The following is a 23,210-nucleotide window of genomic DNA, read 5'->3' on the forward strand; positions in this document are numbered from 1 at the left end:
GTACGGGGAAACGCGAAATCATTCAGAAGCGGGTGTAAAGATAACGCTGCCGTTTCGAAACGCGTCGCAGACCTTTGGTACTTACTCGGATATTTGGAAAGGCAAATTCCCGATCTCCCGCATGATCGATGGCCGGCGTGTTTCTCGTCGAGCCGAGCGCGGTCGGTGCAGAGCCGCTGTCAGCACAGCCACGGTACTCCGAGCGTTCAGCGGCGCTGGCTGAGTTCCGCCCCTTCAGAGCCGCTCTTCAACTAAGGGCCTATTCATATATTACAGCACGTACATCAGATGTGCACCGAGTTTGCTGGCTTATGGCGTAACTACTTTACTCGCTCCAAAGTCGTTATAAAGCCTGTTATCATTTAAAAAGCAGCACTCGGCTATGTTTTAAAACGCCATTCGGTGCAAAGTAACTGCTACTAAGACTAAAACTCGCAACTTTTACATACGTGCTCTTAAATTAGCAGTTTTGTTCACGAAACTACACCTATTTGGACGTGTATGCTCAACTGACGTTATTAATGTACGTTTTTAAATAACCGTAAACCGTTTGGGCTCACTAACAAAGAGTGGCGGAATTACTATGGTAACCTTTGTTACCCCAAAACGCGCGCGACGCGTCTACCGTGACAGCGACACCCTGTGGTTCATGTAAATGAGTACAAATCTTCGCTTTATTAATACAATTAAACGCTTAATTTCATATGATGGTGATGGCGAAGACTCCTAGACCCTTAGGAACAAACGTTACTACAGTACAAGCATATTAAATCGTTAGAAGATAACTTCAGATTCGGTAAAGGGAAACGTCTCAGTTCCCCTCACTGAAAACAACACGTACAGGTGGCAGAAAATTCAATGGTTCAGAATTCAAACTTTATTGATTACTTCACCAAATGCTTGTAAGATTACATCACAATATGTATAGAGTCGAACGTTATTCTGTATATTTTACATGAAAACTTTACACATTGTATTTCGTCATATACTATATATATTTATATCTCCCAGTGTCCAGGGAGGCAAAGTAGACATCCATAGTTGCAAGGGAAGGAATGCTTTTCAGAAAATATTTAAATGCACTTCAAGAATGAAATACATACTCAATGAAAATGAATCGGGAGTTGAATCTGCACTGGTAATACACAAGTAAGTCATATGCTGCACGGGTTTAATGAAGATATACCTGGATTATATGGTACTTTTGTATTCCCGTTTCCCCCCACTTCAATTGTTTTATGACTGGCATCCATCACGTAAACTTGCTGATTCAGTCTAGCTCCAAATCAAGAGCGAACAGCACTTGCAAAAATGTAATATTTAAAAAAAAACTTAAGCAAACTTTAACGCAGTAAAATTAAATATTCATTAGATGTCTTAAGATTTCAATGATAAATATATATAAGAAGAAAGAACACCTAAAAAAAAAAAATATAATAAATTTGAATATGATGGAAACCAAATGAGCATGATCTGTGGTATGTAAGGAATGATAGCGTGGGCCTGGTCTGGATTACAAAGCGTAACTATTGACACGTGTAAAATAAACACCAAATGCTTTGAAAGCAACCTTTGCTTTCTTGAGACAATTTGGAGTTTAGTGTGAACACGTCCAAACCAAATTAAAGCCCTTTCCCTCAAAGCATTTAAATGCCAAAACCTCTGTGGGTTGCTTGAATGTTTTTTGTAAATCAGAGATGACTGTTTAATTGTACAATGAATCAATAAAGGATGATAATGGGCCATTGTTGAACCTTAACTCATTAACAAATATACCATTATTCACTGGAGGAAGCTGATTGCACATCGGGTGTCTTCAACAAGCTCTTAATAACAGGGGGATGATGTCATTTCTGTACGTCTATCTTTCTTCAGCCTTTAAAACAGACAAAAATTTACAGATAGGACGAAAGCCAAAACGATGAAATCAACAGACAATCAGAAACCAGATATACAGCAGTACTGGTAATAAATTATTTTCACAGCCATCCTGAAGAAAGCCAAAATAAAAATAAACAAATATGACTCATGACTCTAACAACACGGACGAATGACACAGCAGAAGCGTCGCCCTGCTGGGTCACAGTGCTGTTCGCTCGTAGGGGAGCAACTGATGGAGATGAGTCAGGACCGGCAGGCGAAAGGATGGGACAGTCACACACAGTCATTCTGCGCTCCTCTACAGTCCTTCAGATCACAGCAGAGGCTTATACACATCACAGCCCCGCTTGCTCCCCAGTTCATCTCTGAGCCGTGTTCCCAGTTCTGATACGCGTTATGATGATGGCGAAGGCTGCGCTCTGCCCAGTTCAGGAGCGGCGATGTGGAAGACTGAACCGATACGAAGGAAAAATCGCCGCAGAGCGGCGCGAAGCTCCGGAATGAGGTCGAACTGCATCATCTCACACAGATGGTGGTAGTAGCAGGAGGCGTGAGGCTTGAACTGAAAGAGAGATGACGATGTTAGACATTCTGAGAAAAGGATCGAGGGTCATTTTCATTTTCGGGTGAATTATTTATGGTTGGGGTTTTCCAAAAAAGACATTTTAGCAGTGTCAATCAGGAGTGGAGTGCCTCTGGGAAAACCTGGTGTTATCAGAACAATGATGAATGGAAAAGTGTATTTCAGTTATAGACAAGGAAAATCCCCAGGGCCGGCGGTAGATTGCCTGCGTAATAGCGCAGGTTTATTTTACATATAAAGGTCATCACACTGACAAGCTGGTGTTTCAGCACGGTGCTTCCTGTAATAAAAGACCCCTGAAGGATAAGAGAGATATACAAAACGAGTCTCTCCTACAGGAAATAACACACATTTGCTAACGATCAGACTCACCTGTATGGTTAATAAGGACACTGCTCTTACGTGGAGCATGTCAATATTTTACAATATAAAAGTGTCTGAACCCTGCTGGAGGGTTGAACACTGTCTTTAACCATCTGATCAAGTTGAACCTGTGTCATCGTGGCTCTTACTTTATAAAAAAACTGTAACATCATAAACTGCACATGGTGCCAAATATATAGAATATTCCAAATTAAAAAAAATAAATAAATAAATAATAATAATAATAAAAAAAAAAAAAAAAACTTTTCATGGCTGGTAGGAAATATTTATTGACTGTTGAGACAGAAACAGCCAATAAATGCTGGGCCCTGCATCATGTTCTGGTTCAGTGAGAGGCTGTGTTTGTTTATGCATGTTATTACTTTGTCATCAGGCAGTCTGAGTGTCCGGGTGAGGAGCAGCAGTAGGAGACTCGTCCAGGCTTCTCGGTGGCTCTCTGAGGTAAGACTGATGAAGTAAGCCAGGGCTTCACTACACACCCTAAATCAAACACACACACAAATATATATATTGTTACTCTCCCAATAACTTTCCGTACAGCATATGTAAATCAGAACTTTATTATATGACTCATCCCTCAATGTTTTAAATAAAACAGTTCCTATTGCTTTTTTTAAACCGATCTGATTATTACGCACCCAGCAAGTGCAGCGTCTATATTTTTAGTGCTTTCGAATCACGCTCATAATGTCAAAAATAATACAGAATAATAATGAATCAACTCAAGTGCAATTTCTTCTAACAATAGGTGCACAGATTGTACTGTATAAAAGCAGCCGTCTTTGTGTTGAGCTTGGTGAGCGAGCGTGATTAATGAATGAGGCAGACGACTGCACTCACTGCAGCAGGCGTGTCTGGATGTCTGGCCAGGAGTCTTGCAGCTGCGTGTCGGAGTACATGCGAAAGAGGATCCTCAGACTGCAGGCCAGACTGCTGGTCTCTTGCTTCAGAAGATTCGGTTTCGACTTCCCCTTAAAGCCTACATGGAAGATTAATAAAAGACACGCACAATAAAAAAAAAAGACAGTCTCCTACAAATGACGACATTACCACAAAACGAGGAAATGGAAGAGTGCGGACCTGCTCTCCAGAGAGCTGTCCTCTGCTCATTGTTTGAATTGAAGTCCTTGGCAAACCTGTGGGACTCAAGGAGGCAGTCAAGCAGTTTGAAGAGGTGCTGTGATGACAGGTGTCTGTACATGCCCTGATCGGCCTCCGTCTCTCCTCCGTCTGCTTGCTCAAGTGCATCGCGCTATTGGGAAACAGACAAAGAGAGAACAAAAGACACTTAAATTTAGCACGCTACAACTAAGCCACGGTATCAACACTATAAAGGGCTGCTCATACAGGCTGCAATCTCACAGTAATTAGTTGTAATATATAAACAGAGGTTATGTGAACACACCTGAGCAGCCGCCATGTTCTCTGCATCCTCCCTCTTGCTGGTAGCCGGGTAGAATACAATGTTGTCTATGGTTTGAATCAACTCCAGCTGTACGACGCACTTTATAAGCAGCCCTGCAAACAGCCTGTGGTCCGAGACCCCTAGATCGGAGTAAGAGAGCAGCATGTTAAAAGTTCACCGAAGAAAGGTGAGGTGCAAAGTGGTATGAGCGTTTCATTTCACATTCAGAGCAGCCTCCATTATATCTGCAATATCTTTGTTCCAATACGTTGTCAATGCTCAGTGATTAAGTGAACACAATATGGATGTGATTTTGTCCACATTCACGTGGATAAATGTCAACAATAGGGAACAAAAGTCGGTCTGAGCTTTCCGTTTCATGCCAGCTTTAAAAGAGGAAGAACTTATATTGTTCAAAGAGAATGTGGCTGCTGGTGGAAACTCTAAACTCTTGTGTGGCTTCAGCAGCTTACCAGACTTTATATTTTGGACAAAATAAGCGAGCTGTGTAGCATGAGGTTAGGTTCGAAACTCTCAGTACAAAAGTAAATCCTATTAAAACATCTTTGTAATAGATATTTTAGCAAAAAAACCCCTTGATTTTCTTTAGTCAAATGGAACTTTTTTTAGTAATAAGCACCAACTCTATATTTTTCCCTTTTTATTTTTCCTTCTTTAGTTACATCGCGTACTAAGACCAACGGAAAATGAAAAGACCAATCACAACAGACTGGGTCATCTGACCAACCAGAGCAAAGCAGGCTTACGGAAAGGAGGCGTTTTAGAAATACTGAATCTTACAACTGCTTCAAACAAATAGTTTGAGAATCGCCGGAAAATGCGGTCATATTAAACAAAAAAAATAGTCTTTTGCATTGCAGCTGTACGTACTGGTTTGGGATTTTCCTTTCCATGTTTCATCACTAGCAGTGGACATCTGACTGTGTCCTCTCTCTGAAAGAGTCCTCTCAAAGCTGCTCTGTGACTGAGAATCAACCTCAACATCCTAAAACAGACAAACACACACGCATATGAAAATCAGAGCCTAATATGCAAATGCCCACTATAAATAGCAAGCAAAGCATGGTGGGTGTGTCGCAATGTATGAGAGAATAAAGGCTTATGGGTGCTTGATTGTGGCTTATTTGTGTGTGTTTGCAAAATTTATTTATGTTATTGTGATCTCACCATGTGTTTCCCTTCTCCCACCTCCTCTTCCTGTCCAGCTGGTCGCCATGTCAGCAAGCTGTTAAGAGCAAAGTCAGAACCAAACTGAGAGAGTATTTCATAAGCAGAGCCTGAACAGCCTCCCATTTCAATATCAGCAGTCATTTGCAATATATAATATGTGATACTGGACCAAAAAAAAACAGTAACAAGTGGCAATTTCTATAAACTGAAATTTCTACATCTATGGAAGCTTAGGTTCTTATATATATATATATATATATAATAGGAAATTCACTAATTATGTACATGGATTTTATCCTAAAGATTTTTGCCATAAAATAAAAATGTATATTTTATAAACCAAACAATGTAGTTTTAGGTTTTTGCTACAAATATCTCCCAGCGACTAAAGACTGGTTTTGTGGTGCAGGGTGACATATATGATATGAAGTATTTTTTAGATTTAGCCAGAAAATGCAAAATATATTCGTAAGTGTGATTAGAATTTTTTCGATTGATTAGCATGTCAAGTCATTTATTGGATTGTTTTTGTCCATTTGATTTTTTTAGAGATCGATTGACAACTCATCAAAACACATCCAGAAGGAAGGCCGTTAAGTGTCATCGAAACAGATGGTGGTGTGCATGAGTGTCGTACGCATGAGGGCTGGTGGTCTGGAAGATATCCAGCATGCAGGCGCAGGTGACGTCCCACACCTCCGGACTGAACTTCTCCCCGTTCAGGATCACCAGGTTCTCCAGACAGTTTGTGCCTGAGCGTGCCAGCTGCTCATTGTCTAAAAAACAGAGGCGGAGCTGTGAGTGTAAGACACCAACACTTTCCCTGTTTTACCACACCCTGCTGATTTAAAACAGTACCACCCACAGGGCCAATATGTTTCTCCAAATGTGACATGTGTAGGCGTCACATTTGAAATGTCCATCTGGAATGAAGTCCAGCAAGTAGCAGGGCAGTGTCTTAAAATTCCTAAACTCTCCCTCATGATTAGAGCAACAGATGAGCGAAATCCCCACCTTGTTTCACACACCACTGCAGCTGGGCAAAAACGTCGGCCAGCAGCACCTCGCTGAGAGGCTCGTAGAATTGCGTGAACACGTCACAGATAGCGTAGAGGGCGTGGTTACATGTCGTTGTCATCCACTCGGTTTTCTATGAAAAAAAAAAAAAAAAAAAAAACATGCTTTCATCTTATTTTACAATGTGGGATCAAGACATTTTCTAAGCCTTATGATTTATTAGCCAATATAGCTGGAAAAATAAAGCTACAACCTACACATGACTGCAGCTCATTCTTTTCATCCTGCCTTTGTGCTTATAAACACTACTTTATTATTCATTACACAGAGTTGTTTTGTTTACAGCAGTAACCTAAGATCTCTGCTGTCCCATAAGCGCCACCTGCTGTCAGAGAGTGAATCTGTGTTCAGCACATTTGCTGTTTTTGGTTTGTTTATGATTTTACATAGTGAAAGTCCGACCATTTTGTTTTTACTTAATTTTGAAATGGTTCAATCTGAAAAAAAGCCCATGCTGCATGTACGTAGCATCCGTGCAAATACTCAAATTAGATAAATACTAGTGCTGTCAAATGATGAATCACATCTAAGATTTGTTTGCATAATACATGTATGTGTGCTGTGTTAATTTATTATGTATACACACACGCATGTATATGTTAACAAAAAACACATGCATTTACTTTTATAATATTATACACATATTAAATATGTAAACATAACATTTTTCTTAAATGTATACAAGCATGTGTGTATTTATATATATAATATATAATATATATAACACACACACACACAAAATAATACACAGTGTACACACTCATATTATGCAAACAAAAATATATATTTTGGATGCAAATAAATTAGTTGATAGCACTAATAAATACATACAAAATATTAAAATCTACATTTATGTAGCCAAATTGAAAAGCTTTTGTTAATTAAAATGAACACACTGGACATGACATGAATCAGACTTCCCAGTGCCACTACTCTAATAAGCATGTTCATGAAGCATCTTTGATTATTACTTCAGATAGCGAAGTTCAAAGGTTGCAGGCATAAAATAATGTGACAATATCAGTGATGTAACTTTTTATCTTTTATTGGTGGTAAACAAGTGGCCTGTTATTGGACAAGCTATTTTGAATACAGTTGAGTTACTCTCTAGATAGGTTGTGATTACTACTCACTTCAGTCTGCTGCTCAGGGAGCTTCATGTTGTCAAATATTCGGAAGATGATCCGAAAGAGGTCATGCCACCAGTGCTTCTCAAAGGTGTGTCCGTAACTCTTCATGATCTCAAACATAACAGTCAACCCCCTGCAAGACAAACCCTCTCAGAATAAACTCCAAACATCCACATCATCTGTTTGTATGGAAATGAAGATGAGGACCCACCTGGTCCTGACGTCTAGCTTGCAGCGGTTGATGATGCAGGACAGCTCAAACAGGATGGGGAACCAGCCTCGCACCCAAACACGGTCACCAGGGGCCACATTCATGTCATCACTAGTGTATTCCCTCAGTGCCTGGAAAGGGGAAGAGTGACACAATGTAATTTTTGAAGCTCTGTCGTCATGGGTAACAAAGGCTGAGGTGACAGCACTCACCTGAGGCCTGTCAGACACGTATTTAGCACAGTGACGGATGAGCCGGATGGCTTCCATGCTGGTGTCAGGAAATGCAGCGTTACACACAAACTCTGACAAACACTTGACCGCATCCTGGAAAGAGTCGATGGCTGCGGCAAAATGCTGCTGAAATGTATTCACTGTAAGGAAACAAAGGATATGAAGGATAAGAATGATGTTTTGTTTTTAAATGTTCAGGAAGAAAGTTTTAAAATAGTGTGCTTTTTAGTGTACTTACTAACAATGTGTCCTGTGGTTTGAAACGCTAGGTCCACAATGTTCTCGTCATGATCTGACGCTGCTTGATGGAACACAGAGAAGATGTTCTTCCAGCCAGAGCGAATATTAGCAGCCTGGGAGTTGACCATCTGGGCCACACATCGTATCACCATGTCCCGGATAGTGGGCGACCTTTAAAATACATGAAGTTGTATAGAAAATGCATGGCTTCAAAGATGACAAGAGCCAGTGGTAGGGTTGCATGATCAATAAAAGTGATCATTTCTTTATCTCTCCAATCAATTACATTTCTAACTCTCCTCAACTCACCGGTTCTTCTTCATGATGTGTTCAAATGGTCTTAAAAAGTCCTTCTGGAAGCGGAAATTGGCAAGCTCTCCTTTCTCCAGAAACTTCATTGAGAGTTGTCTCAGGGAATCCACAGCAAAGATGGCCACATCCTCATTTGGATTACAACCAACCTGTTAAATCAGAAATCAAACACAATCAAACAGCTGTTTTACCGATTTATTAAATACGGAAAAAACATTTCACTAGAAGCTTGAAAGTGCGGTCACATTAGCGAAATTTGACTGCACCTTTAGGTAAGGCTACAGACCTTGTTGAAGTGATCTCCGATGACCTGCCAAATGCGTGACCACTGCAAACGGATGCGGTTCATGTTGTAGTAGGAGATCTCCACTATCTTCTGCAGACTGAACATGCGTGGCTGGTGAGCAGAAGCCAATTCGTCCATGGACACCGCACAGAGCCAACGCACAAAGTCAACTGGAGATGGAGCAGAGTTTACAATTAACAGATTGTAAGACACATTTTGCCCCAAATGCATTATCTACATTGTCTACTGGCAGAACACATTTGCTTAGAACATAGAGTATATGTGCGAAAGTAAATCAACGTAGTTTTGGAAGAAAGTGAGTCAGTCCAGGGAGCCATTTTGGGTGGAAGTCACCTAATGGTTGGAACAGATAAAACAACCAAATAAACTATGTCCACCCAAACAGCCTGATCATTTTCAGCCATTTATACACCTACAACCAAAACATGTAGCAATTATTACATAAATATTACAGAAAAAAAGTCTTTAATAGCTCTTATTATCTTTCATCAAAGAGAAGCTTCATCATGGATCCATTACACAGATTAGGGAAGTTTGTAAAGTTCGTGACTTCACAGTTGATGAGTCACAAAAGCACGTAAATTCAATTCAAGTTTTTTCCCCCTCAAAGGTCAAAATGAAAATAAAATGGACAGTTGATATGACTTTTTGTTTGTTTGTTGCTGAAACGAACCCTAATGTCAAAAAAATCAAGAATTTCCTGATCTACATTACAATAGGGGAGAAAAATCACTATTCCGTTTTCCAGGTGCTTACCAGCTTGGTTGCCAGGTTTGTGTTAAAAAAGACAACAAAAAATAGCCCTATGGCCAATCAAAAGAATACCAATCCCAGAACTTGATCAAAATCATATCAAAACTTAAAACATGCCACTCCCAAAGCTAAAATACATATTTTAAAGTGCATTACACGCAATCTTTACTTCAAAGGTGACTATATAGAGTCATGAAACGCACATCTGTTTTCATAAAGGAGCTAAACCAGAGCCGTCCCTCAAAAACCCATAATCTAGCATAGTTACATCATTGGTTGAATTGAAAATAAATACAACCATTTCAGTCCAAAAAAAAAAAAAAAAAAAAAACCTGGACTTGGCAACCCTGTTTAACAGAAATCCAAAAGCAATACAGACAGAACAAAACATACCTTTTAAGTCACTTCCTTATGATGTAATGGACTAAATAAATAAAACCATAAGAAAAAGAAACTACCTACGGTGAGAAGGGTAATACCATGGACTCCCACTTAAAAACATAACATATTGTTAGCTTCATGGGCAATGGAAAATCAGTTAAGAATGGAGCCGTTCCTCTTAACCTCTTGCTAAGAAAAAAAGAAGAAGCCCAAAACAGAATCTAGTTTACCTGAGATATTAAATATATCCATTTCCACATAATCAACCCACACAGATAAGCTTTGAAACAGTGCTGGGGAATAACTTACAACACAAACAACCTAGCTACACTTTTCAGTAGTGACAGCAACTTTTTTCATAATAGTGTTTTTGTTTTCCCAGTAAAAGCTATATTTTCCAGTTAGTAAGTGTAGTGTGACATATACAAACTCACATCCTTGTAGCAGAAATAATCCTTATTTAGCAACACCATATATTTAGGCATTTTTTCATATTCATATTACATAATGCTACAGAACAAAGAGTTTTTATATAATGTTAAATATAGACCATATTCTTCACAAACTCACAACTGCTACTCCAAACCATATAATTCCTGGGGAAAACCATGCTAATTATTAATAATGTTTTACAGCTACAACTGAACCGGTCTATACATGAAAACCCCTAGCATTTGCAGCACTGGGAAACATTCATCACCTATTTTTTATGTCAGTTTACTTGTTTACTTTACTTGTAAGTTTGTGCCGTGACATTCAGACCATCGTTGACTCTGTGACATAATATTTCACAATATTACAGTTTCACTGTATTTTGATTGCATATATTTCTTATAAAAAAAAACCTCACCAACCACAAACCTTTAAACGGTAGTGTATACGTTTCAAATATACGATAAAACAACAACAAAAAAATTACTAATGTCGCTGCATTTGAACAAAAACCCTACCAATTGCATTTCCATCAAGCCTGGTGGATCCAGTGAAGATTCTGGCACACAAAAGAGAGAAGGAAGGTCAGACAAGGAAGCATAAACAGTAAGAGCAGCACTGTATGTTTGTATTGTCCTGTGATTTCAATGCACCTGTCCACAGCCACCACTACACTCTGAGAGCTGGTCTCCCCCACTGACTCCTGGATATGAGCCATCTGACGCTTGTCTGGACCTCCAACCAGAGTACCTGCAGGACACCAATAATATTGTTTTGCTCCATAAGGGACATCATCCACACACATACACCAGTAAACAAACAATAAACAGACTGAATATGCCGGCTGTATCCATGAGCTATTAACTGCAGTCATACAATGGCCTACCTAAGCCGAGGGGCATGAATTCCTCTCCCCCTGATGGGAAGCCCTTTATGCTGCCTCCCTGGTCCCGGACCACACCGGAGATATAACGCGTCTTCACTCCTGTCCCAATCAACTGGGCCAACTCCAGCTGACTGATACACCTCAGAATCTAAACAAAGAGCAGGCAGATGTGTAGAGGCTGGAAAGAAACTCAATAGTTTTGGAGGAGAGAAAGGGGTTTACGCCCACCAGCGGAGTTGAGTTGCACGACTTTGCAGGGCTTAACATAACCTGGATGACCTTTTGGTCTGGAGTGAGATTAAAAATGTTTCAGGCTAGTTTTCTACTATGCATTCTACATTTCTTTTAAAGGATTAGATCACTCCAGAATTAAAATTTCCAAAATAAAATGTCATCCGAGTCAAAAAGAAACTGATGCTTTTGAGAAAAATTTCACCAAGGACCAAATTGCAGTTTCAATGCAGCTCCAAAGAGCCCTACACAAATCATACAATTATACATTGTATCTAATTTTTAATTACAAATGCTTGTCTTGAACTAGCTCGACTTCACATGCTACAGAGTCACATGTGTAAAACAATTTTGTCTGAAGCTTTTGGGACGAAATTTGAGGAAAAATTTGAAGCTGCACTGAAACTGCAATGTGAACCCTCAACCTACTGATATACATTAAAGTGCACTATATAAAGAAAAATCGTTTTCTAAATTTTCAGGAAATGTTAATTCAGGAGTGAACTAAACCTTTAATGGAAAACAGTGTAATTACAGCACACTTTGAGGACACTACGCTCAACTCTATTCACATGCACTGGTGCCCACCTCATGCCAGGAGTTTCCCAAGTAGTTTCCATCAGTGTGGGCAACCATGATGAGAGTCTTTATGGTGTCAATGTTCTTCTGCTTCATCTCTGTGATACTTGAGCTAGCTGTGAGCAGTGTAAACCGGGCCAAGGCCTGGATGTAGGCATCTCTCTCCAACTGTGAAAAATAAGCAAGAACTAATTACAAAAAAAAATTGGAGAACGATTTGTCACATGAAAAGGGTAAAAACACAAACCTGCATGTTGAAGATGCAGGCGATCCTGATTGCACATCGGATGCCCTCCAGACAAAGAGATGCCACGTCCTGATCGTCACAATCCTGGAGTCCTACGCTGAATGCCGCCAACAGAGGAGTCCAGGCTAGCTGTTTTACATACATCAAATCACAGAGACATACATACTGAAAACTGAACCCACAGATAACATACTTTCAAAGTTTAACTTCCTTTCAACCTTTACAGATTGATGTGTGAAACCACAACATCCTGGAACAGTATCAGATCATGTCTCCTCCATGACCTGCTCATGATCCTTTTGACCTAACAATGACTTTCTGTTCCAGTACTCGGTTAGCATTGGACGTGTGCCATTACCTTGAACATGGGCCGGACGTGCTCTAGGTGAGTGGCGCTGAAGAAGGGAGCCTGAGCATGACTTACAGCCTCCATCAGAGCTTTAGCCGTTTTGGCCATTTGCTCCATCTCCATGTTATACAGCAGCCTTCTCTGTTTCTCATTGGCTACATCTAAAGGGAAAGACAAACAGCTTGAGTTGCCTTTCAATTACATCAAAGGAAATTGCAGGTATTTTGTTGAGCGGCTCTTACTCTGTTTACTGGATTTGGGAGTGATGGAGTATTCTTTGCTCTCTTTCAAAGCAATCTTTTTTCCTGCAATTTCATCGTAGATTGAGGAGAGATACTCCTCGGGCAGGTCCTTACTGTCATTAATTCCACGGTTCATTTTTATGTACTGCTCCTTCGTCATTTTGTTCTTCACCTGAAGAGAGAGAAAAAAAAAAATTATATTTCATGGAAATCAAAACATGCAAGCTCATAGTTGCCAAGGTCTCTCAGCGAATTTAAATATACAGAAGGGAGATAAGTGAGCCAAAAAATGAGCAGTGGACCTGTGGACTGTGCAGGTCGGTGGTTAACATGATGATGGAGTAGGCCAGAACATAAGCTGTGTCTGCGCTGGCAAACAGAGTCTGCCTACAGAGAAACACATCGAGTCAGCACAAACACAACCCTCAGCAAGCATAACAAATATACAACTCTCTCTCAGACGATAGAACTTACCCTTGATTGCACTCCAGGTATCGGGCGGCAAACTTCTCCATGAGCCTATCAATTTTCTGGGCTTCACCTGGAAGCCTGAAGCCTTCCAGGAAGGCACGGAGCGCTGACACAAAGTCTTTGCCACAAAAGTCCAGCCGGTCCACATAGCAGTACATCACTTCTTTGTTAAACTTCACATTCTCTCCCAAGAACTCGCCCACCTGAGTCTGATCACAACAGAGCCTAAGTCTAAGTGCACTAATGTATCCATGTCTGAAAAAAAAAAAAAAAAAAAAAGCATGAACTTACTGTGTCTAGTCGCTCCTCCTGCTGCAAGAACTGTGCAATGTCCTCTGGTGTGATTCCCAGCATGCCTTGATCCTGCAGGTACTGCAATCCCCTTTTTGGTTTCTTGTTAAACCTTTAAGAAACACAGAAACGGTCAAAGAAAACTCTGAAAGAAAAAAATAAAGAAACTACAACGAAAAAAAGATAGCTTACAGCTCAATGCCATGCTCAATGATCTCTTTCTGCTGCTTGATGACCTCATACTGCTCGGGGTGATCCGGCTGGGATTGCTGAACTCCAGACGACACAGTGGAGTCCAGAGAGCTCACACTATCTCTGCGAGAGGAAAGGTTCTCATGGAGCTTCCCATCCGCACTGTCGCCCTCTGCTGGACGTTCTTGACCTGCAGAGCAACACAGTCTTGACTTAAACAATTCTGATGATACAGACGATTAGAACAGATCTCAGCGTCATCTTACCAAGGTTGGCCTGCAGGTTGGGGTTGACGTACATGTCTCTGCTCCATTCCACCATGCACTTCAAAATGGACACCAGACACTCCAGCCCTTTCTTTCTCAAACTCAGCTCCTGCAAATGAATCATTAACTGATCAACTCTGAATTAATTATTACACACTAACAGTGTGGCTGGGAAAGATTTTCACTGCAGCGAATCATCTACCTGTTTTTTTTGTACTGTTCTACAATTATTTTTCAAAATGTACATATCACATGCTGTAATATTAAATAACATGCCGCCTGTTTTTACTAGAGATGTCTCTACTATATTGTTTTGGCCACTGTTACAAATGTTATTTTTTTATGATGAATTACTAGGCTGTATATAACGAAAAATAATATCACGCCTTGTAGAGCATAGTTCGAATATGATGACTGCTACCTGTAACGGAGTCATGCCGAGCTCCTGTCCACTCCTTCCCTGGGCGATCTTAGAAAGGTCATTTACCAGTCGCTCAAAAATATTGGCAGCGTTGAGATCACAGTCATAGTTCACGTAAATGTCCACCACACATTGTGCATCTGGGAGAAGAGCAGCATACTTATTCACCATTAGGTTTGATATCTGAGCCTATAATATGTGAGAAGTTTGTGTGTATTTGTGTCCATGTTGTGTGTAAGTGTACACCGAGGAGCACCAACCTGCACATATTCGAGTTAGAGTCTGAATGACCATCCACTTGTGCTCGAAAGAGCTGGATGACGTCTCTAGGATTGTTAGAAAGATCTCCCTGAAGAACACCTGAACAAAAAAAGGAAACTCATATTTGTCTGTAAAATTAATTTGATACACTCAAGCACAAATTTTGAAGACCATGAGATACAAATGTAGTCAAGTTTGTACATCCTGCCTGTATCTGAACATCTGATTTTTTTTTTTTTTTTTTTTTTTACCTCAATCTGCATCTTAAGGTGCACTTTGAAGTGGGAGAGCAGGGTAAGGAAGATGGCAAGTGAAAGTTCAAATACTTCAGGCACAGAGGAGACCCCATTTTTGGAGAGAGCCACACACAGGTACTGTTTGATGGCGTTCACAAACATCTCATGGGTTCGGAAAACAGGTCCAGCTCCTTGCAGTACTGACAGCAACAGCTGCAGGGAAACCACCTTAGAGCGCAACTCATGGGACCTGAAAATGAAAAATGACAGCATCATGAAACTGAACACATTTCTAAATAATGGCACATTAATTCTAAATCGTTCTACAGAGTGTTGATTGTGGAAGCAGAGCACTCAGATCTCCTCCAGCAACATCTCATTTTTTACAATCACACTACTGACACGATTCATCGTTTACTCACATCAAATAAGTTGAAAAATATTTGCTTGACTGACCTGTCATCTCACATTTCATGTATTGTAAATAAATTTCCTTTCCAGGTTCTTACTTTGGGTCAGGTGGTCCATCAGCCAGGGGCTTCATGGAAAGCTTGCAGAGGGAGCGGAACACGAGGAAGGCATCTTTCTGTAGGATGTGTGAGAAACGAGCAGCTGTCTGACTGCCCTGGATGGTTTCTGCATCCTGTTCAGGAAACAAACAAAGTACTGTCAGACCACAAGTACAAACACACACACACACACACATATATATATATATATATATACATAATATATATACGTAATATATATATACACACACACACACACTTCCATTTTGTACACTCTAATATGCAGATTTGCTGCTCAAAATAACCGTTTTACTGCTTAATAATTTTATGAAAATCTTGATCTTTTTTCAGAATTTTTTGATTGATAGAATATGTCTCAACTTTTGCTCAGTTTAATCATTTTCATTAGCTAAGAGTATTCGTTTTTAAATAATTATGGTCCCCCAGTTAGGAATGCTCATGTATGTCAACAAATTAAAGTGCATTCACTTGTAAAGTAAGAAACACACCAGAATGTCTGTGGAGGACTCTGAGCCACGTTCATCCACCATTCCATTCATCTGCTGTGGGTCGAGTCGAACAACAGGGGGCGGCACTTTGGTTTCTGAGTCAGAATGTTGATCTAAGCCTGTGGTAGAAACAGTTGCAGGAGTAACTACTATGTCACAGTTTCACATAAAACTACATTCGACTACTTTAGTGTCACACACCTCCTTCCACAGAGCTATCTCCCAGTCCACTGTCTGGCTCAGTCTCTTCCTGAACCTCGGTGCCTGCTTCTGTCTCAGGATGGGCCTCCTCTCCCTCAACACCTCCTGACACCGATGAAGTCGTCTGGTCTGACTCCTGAATCTCTTCATCTTTAAAAACAGTCAAATTAAATAAAATAAAGTGCATCAAAACTGCTTTCTGAAAGATAACAGGAAATTGCCAGAACCTTATAATTTGGAGTCATTTCTCATACATCCCGACACCAGTGATCCCCGTACCTGGGTGTGCAATTTCCTTTGTGCTCTGGTTATCTGCGGCAAACTCCTCCTCGGACTTTGTCTCTTCTGGCTGGCCGTTGATGGAGGATGAGTCCTGGGGGGTGGAAGGAGTGGAGGGGACCCCAGGGGGGCTGAGAGAGGGGGATGGGGGTCCGTTCTGTTCTGAGCGAGCTCGTCCGAGCCATGGCGATCCAGACCCCCGACCAGGAGTCGGGGAGGGGTTTTGAGCCACAGGTGAAGGGTTACTGGATACTGGAGAAGGATTGCGCAGCTGCAGACGTTGTCTTTCCTTCTCTGCTTCCTGAGCTTCCAGAGCCTATAACGAGTCGTTCGAAATTCAAACCTAGTTTCCAAGATTTATTCGAACTTTAATGCCGCCCATAGTTCTACTAGGGTGACACCTCTCATTTAAACAGAGTACTAACCGCCTGGTTCTCCATACGGGTGAAGATGACATTGAGCATCTGTGTGAGAGTGGCCTTGGCCGTGGTCTGGTTGATCAGGTTGCGGCTGGCAAGGTAGATGTTGTAGCAGGTGCGGACAGTGAGGAGAATCGTTCCCTCGTGGATCTCTATGTGTGGTGAAGTCACAGCAGTCAACAGAGCCTAAAGAGTAACACATCGCTTTATGAAATAATAAATTATGGCAATTTATGCAATGACGGTAATTTGTCTTAAAGCATTACACAGGCAAATAGTGACAGCTCTTTGTGTAAACTACTACTACTCCCTACTGCTGATTCTTTGTTTATAAAGAATAGAATACAAGAAAATCTTTCACACTGCATGCTTATCTAAAATGATAAGAGTTAGGTTTGGATCAAAGAAAAGACTTTGTACTTTAAATACGCAGCTTACGTTGCAATGTTGTAAGGTAATTATGATTTTCTCAACATATATGATTGTTTTGTCATCCATAGTTGTATGGCTGGATTTTGTTGAGGTAGGTGCTGAATATATATTTTATTTACATATATATTATTTTTTTAATATATATTCTTCAACGTATTACTTAATTTTTCTTATTAATGTTGAAAACCATTATGCAGCTTAATATTATTTTTGGATGAACAAAACAGCATTTATTTGAATTTTTTTTTTTTTGTTTTTTACATTTAACAGGTCATGAGAGTTACATCAACTTTTAGTAAGTTGATAATAAAATAAAGCATTTTAAATGTAGAGGGAAATATCTGAGCTACTTTTTCAAATAAGCAATGCATTTCTTTCCATAAGTAAAGCATTGCTTTCCATTAAAAATAGGTAAACGTAATAATGTAACATAATCAATGTGTTTTTTAATTGTTTTATATTGTCACCAATTTAAAGCATCATGCTAATATCCTTGCTGAATAAAAGTATTAATACAAAAAAATTACCCCAAATTCTGAACAGTAGAGTATGTATATGTAATATATTGCATAACACACATTTACATTACATCAACCATAGAATATGAAATTCAATATGAAGAAGCGCCTATCTTGTTTTACCTTAATGATCTGTAGTTGCACCCCCTCATCAGTCTGGGGTCCCTGGAAGCAGTTACAGATGGTCTCCACCAGCCGGTCAATCAACCGCTTTCCTGGAGCTCCGCTGTCAGGGCGTTCCCCGTGATGTGCCCATACGCAATGAGTTTCTGTGATGAAAAAAAAAAAGTCAGAGAGAATATGAATGAGTGGAATGAATAAAAGAATGGAAGATCCAGTTGTTCATACAGTGTAGTCAATATCAAAAATATCGCCATCCTGTTTTGTACTTAGTGTGGAGGTATTACAGTGTAACACACACACACACACACACACACACACACACACACACACACACACAGTGTTAGAATTCCTCCAGTAGTCATAACTATCAGGTTTGTATAAGCTTCATGATCTTAGTGATTTTGTAATCAGTTTTCTCGTGCAGATTCTAAACAAATACATTTAAGTCACATGTTATAAAAAAACAAAACATTTTGCAACAGAAAACTAAAGTGAAAAATCAGGTTTTATGCATCACTGTTGAGCATGATGAAGCACTGCAATATGAATGAGAACTCTGCGTACCTGTAAGCAGTCGAGAGACGTACTGACAATACGTGGAGACTTGGACTGACATGCCAGCTCGAAAGGCAGGACATACTTGTCAGCCTCAATGTAATTGGCTCTGGGAGGAACAACCGTGCCATCCCTGGAACACACAAGATTCACAACACAAGTCAGTAAACAAAAACAGAAACAACCATGCACTGAAACATAGTTCATTCACTGAATATCACACAGCAAGAAACATTTAAAACATCTTCATGTCATTTCTTTTTATAGAAATGGATGCGACCAGTATCTGAAATCCCATAATCATGATGGTTCAGAATGAAGAATGAATTTTCATAAAAACAACAAGCATTCTTTTCTAGCATTTTTTTGAAGGGGACATCGGATGCAAAATGCATGGTATTTGCACTTAAATGTGTCTCAGCAGTGTGTGGACATAACCCCCCCCTACACAATGAATAAAAATTATCCCCACAAAATCTAAACCGTCTCAGTTATAACTTTGTTTCAATTTTAAACACTGTGCCATATTAGCATATTTCCGTCAAGTTATATGACATTTTCTACATTCTCAAGCAGCTGTAGCAACAATGATGCCTTGTAGGCAATCTAGGTGTTTTGTAGTTGGATATAAAAGTGAACCAGAGTCTTCATTTTCTCCCAACAACAGAGCCACTGAGGACGCAATGGCTCAGTTTTATTTTTCATGGCAATGCAAAATCGAATACACACAAAAAAACAAAACAAAAGAAACAAACAAAAAAAAACAGCAGAGAGGGGCGGGGTGAGCAATAGCTCATAGGTATTTAAAGGGACATGCAACGAAACGGATCAGGAGATGTTTCTGACGAGATAAAAGAATGATTTTATATGTCCAATTGAAGAATTTTAGATATTTTGTTGACATGACCCTAAAGAACTGTACTAACTTCTGGAAAATGGGTATCCGATGTCCCCTTACAATGTTACATCAATGTAGATCACAGGAGACATTTGCATGGATGGTGCATGCTGGTAAATGAGATGTAAACTTACTTCTGCTTTTCCAGTTCGTGCTTGATTTCATCTATATAAAAAAAGCAGAGAAAAAGAGAGAGAGAGAAATTAACACATCAGCACGGGTATATTTGTCACAAAGCGTAGCAAGTGTTAATTCAGGAAACTACTACAACAGTGTCTTGGTATTTACATTTACATTAGGGTATTAGAGTATTAGGCTGTAAGGATGTATTTCTTGTATTTAGATTATGCATTGAGTAAGACATCAAAGTGATCCAGATGATGAGGAGGAAATTACATTTACAGCGCAACAGAAGGAATATGCACCTTAATACTGCCAAAGCAAAAAATTCACACGCTATCCCTAATAATAAAAATAACTCAGCAAGATGCAGCAATAATCCAGTACTGGATGTTCTTATCTACAATTTCCATTAAAAGAAGTACTGAGACTCTTTGTAGAGTGGTATGCACCTTTATACCTGAAGGGCTCAAATTTAGAGCAATAATTCATCCAGAAATGAACATTCTGTCATCTATTCAATCTCATGCAACCATAACCTGTAAGGCTTTTCTCATGTGAAAAACACAAAAAGAGCAATTTTCAAAAAAGGAAAAAAAGGTGCTAATTGCTCTATTTTTATGCAATCACAATTACCAGGAACCAGACATTTCAAGCTTCAAAAAGGACCATAAAAGTACTTCATCTGACTTGAACTGCATAAAAGTTAGAAACACTGAATATGTGCCTGTGAATATTAAACCCAATGATTCCTGAAACATTTCCTGCATTCTGACTGACACCAAGGACTGCAGATAAATTAAATTCTTTAATCTCTGCACAAATGCACGTGAAAACACCCCGTTTCATTGTTCACAGCAAGTATTTTTTTCATTCTGACTCAAAAATCCTATAAATACACAGCTACAAATCTTAAACTCACTTGTTAGCATAACTAATTCATTCACGTTGATTGATAAACAGCCCAGCCGATCAGCTGTCCCACTCTAAATCCAGCTTTTGTGATTAAATTGTTCTTTATGCTGTGTTTTTTCAATGAATTGGTCGATATGGTTCAGGTCTGAATGATTCATTCACGAAACGGAAAGATCTAGTTCTCGAGTTCAGCTCTCTGATTCAGTGATCGACGAAGTTAACGGCTCACTGAAGGTGAAAATTATCAGTGTGAGACGGTATGGATTTCTCACACAAAACTGTTGTATCACTTTGATATAATTCACAGAAGAAAAAGCGTCACGTAAAAAAAAAATATATTTAAATGATAATTTCACTTTCTGGTAGAACCATTACTTTGAAATGAATAAACAAGGTTACTGGGATAAGCAAGATGCTTAAAGTGATATTAATACAGTTCTCCGTGTCTCTGATATTCAAGAAGAACCTAGAAATGAATCCTTATTCATTATCAGACAGCCAACTGTTCACAAGAAGGTACAGGAAACTGCTGTTAAGCAACAACAGATTTCATAAGATGCACGTTTTACGAACTATGTTTTTATCTGGTAATGCTCAACAATGTTATATGTATCCAAGCAGCACCGCAAACTAAGCCATAGCCTAGCAGTGCATCCGGGTGGCCAGTGGACTGTGTAAATAAGTCTGTATGTTAATCAGCCTCATTCACTCACATGACAGGGTAATGAGGGAGTGTCTGTTTGAATGACGTGCTTCTGAGAGCATTCAAACAAACCCACTAGGAAGTTGCATTACCAATGTCTGAACACTACAGGCTTTTCAAACTTCAAACATACCAAAAGACCATCAGAAGATTAGAATGAAATACATAGGGTTTTTTTTTTTCTTTTTCAGATTGACACTTCAGGGCAAAGGTTAGAGTTTGGAAAAGCTCACTAAGAAACTAGATCCTCCATTCTCAACATGCGCTCATCAAGTTTGTAAATAAGTAATGCAGCGCAGGCGGGACAAGTCAAATGAGTCTAACCTGCATATCCAGCTTGCACACAAAAAGAGGGATGGATATTCCAGGTAGTTATTAAATAAAAAGAAAGTGAGCAGCTAACGTTACTCATACAAGTCACTAAAAAAAAAAATCATCACATTAATAGGATAGCTCTTGGACACTCTGGGGATTATTTGCTCACCCCTTTTTGTGTCCACACAATGGAAGTCAATGGTAACCAAAACAATCTGGCTACCAACATTCTTCACTTTATTTTGTACAACAGCACAAAATGCCATCTTTAGGATGAGACAGAATTTTTATTTATTAATCAAAGTAAAATAGGCCCAATGCTAGAGGCAAAAAGCCTCAAGTCACCATTTAACGTCAATGAAAGACGCAATAAAAATTAATGGTGACGAATCAAGACAACAATTTTGAACGAGAGCAAACCATCTTAGTTTTAGAGTGAACTGTTGCTTTAAGATGTTACTCTCAATACTGATCGATTCTGAGAATCAGTGAGCGATCTTTAATCGATAGGGGAGCCATAAATCACCAATCTGTCAAAGCCGATATAACAGCAACAAAAATGTGTAGCTTGTCCGACAGCAGTTGATTCCAGCTAACACATGCTAACCCGGGACAACCAAAACAAGAGGTGCCGGACACCCAGACATGTCATTTACTCGGCTGCCAACATCTCATTCATAATAACGTAACGTTATATAGCCGATGGAAGGCATGACAATGTCAACTTAACGCAACATGATACAACGGGTTCCCGATACCGAAGCGTGCTTGAATGACGCTAGCGCGCTAACCAGACTTTAACGTTCATTTAGGATATAAGGGGACAGAGGAGGACCCCGGTGGTGTGTTTGAGGCCTGACAGGTAACGAATGAAAGAAGCTCACCCAGCGCCACTTGACAGGCCTTGCGCAGCTGGCTGTGTTGGCTCCGCTTCACCTCCTTATCCGCGAGGATTTTCTCCAGCGCCCGAGACAGAAACATGCTCTTGGTGCTCAGGCTTTCTGTCTGCGTATGCTGTCGACGGGTTTCCAGCTCTTCCTGTTCTTTCATCTCTCGGTCGACGTGTTGAAGCAGTCCGTCAGGCCGTCATCGCCGGCCCGTTCCCCGCGGTTCGGCAGGGGTGTGTGAGGGTGACTGGAGCGGGCCGATGTTGTCGCTGGTTCGGTTGGACGCTGCTATCTCAGCACTGCGTCGCCATGTTGGCCGCGCGTCACGTCACGTGACCAACAGGCGCTTACACTGATGTGTACATTCAGCGCGCGGAAGGTGGAAATGAATGGGACGTGTGTTTAGTGCACGCTCGCAGGTGGAAAAAAAGGATGCATTTTAAACAGCGTGTTCACCCATATATTCATTCATTTAAGCCATAGTAAAAAAAAAAAAAAATCTCAAATGAAACGCTAATAAATAATTAATACGTAGGGTGCTGTTTTTAATAACTAAAAATATACTATCATACTTGGTTCTATAAATAGTCATTTGAAATCATATAGCTACATACGTAGCACCATAAAAAATTAAT

At 39.9% G+C, this 23,210-nt stretch overlaps 1 protein-coding gene across 1 annotated transcript; it reads right to left on the reverse strand.

Moving 5' to 3' along the window:
* Positions 1-854: 854 nt before the first annotated feature.
* On the reverse strand, positions 855-22,929 carry arfgef2 (ADP-ribosylation factor guanine nucleotide-exchange factor 2 (brefeldin A-inhibited)). The gene is given in 40 exon segments (XM_043224666.1): positions 855-2,443; positions 3,211-3,328; positions 3,689-3,827; positions 3,929-4,100; positions 4,254-4,393; positions 5,145-5,259; positions 5,442-5,499; positions 6,082-6,220; positions 6,459-6,594; positions 7,655-7,784; positions 7,863-7,993; positions 8,075-8,235; positions 8,334-8,506; positions 8,645-8,796; positions 8,934-9,103; positions 11,039-11,079; positions 11,174-11,270; positions 11,407-11,554; positions 12,226-12,384; positions 12,464-12,592; positions 12,822-12,973; positions 13,055-13,226; positions 13,357-13,441; positions 13,529-13,734; positions 13,817-13,928; positions 14,009-14,198; positions 14,275-14,383; positions 14,696-14,835; positions 14,956-15,055; positions 15,208-15,442; positions 15,702-15,835; positions 16,211-16,329; positions 16,412-16,561; positions 16,691-17,006; positions 17,116-17,295; positions 18,183-18,295; positions 18,298-18,328; positions 18,747-18,870; positions 19,770-19,800; positions 22,573-22,929. Coding segments are annotated over 40 exon segments (5,541 nt in total). The 5' UTR covers positions 22,739-22,929; the 3' UTR covers positions 855-2,275.
* Between the last annotated feature and the right edge of the window lie 281 nt (positions 22,930-23,210).

The sequence above is a fragment of the Puntigrus tetrazona genome, chromosome 23 (genome assembly GCF_018831695.1).
Source record: "Puntigrus tetrazona isolate hp1 chromosome 23, ASM1883169v1, whole genome shotgun sequence".
In the NCBI taxonomy this organism is placed as follows: domain Eukaryota; kingdom Metazoa; phylum Chordata; class Actinopteri; order Cypriniformes; family Cyprinidae; genus Puntigrus; species Puntigrus tetrazona.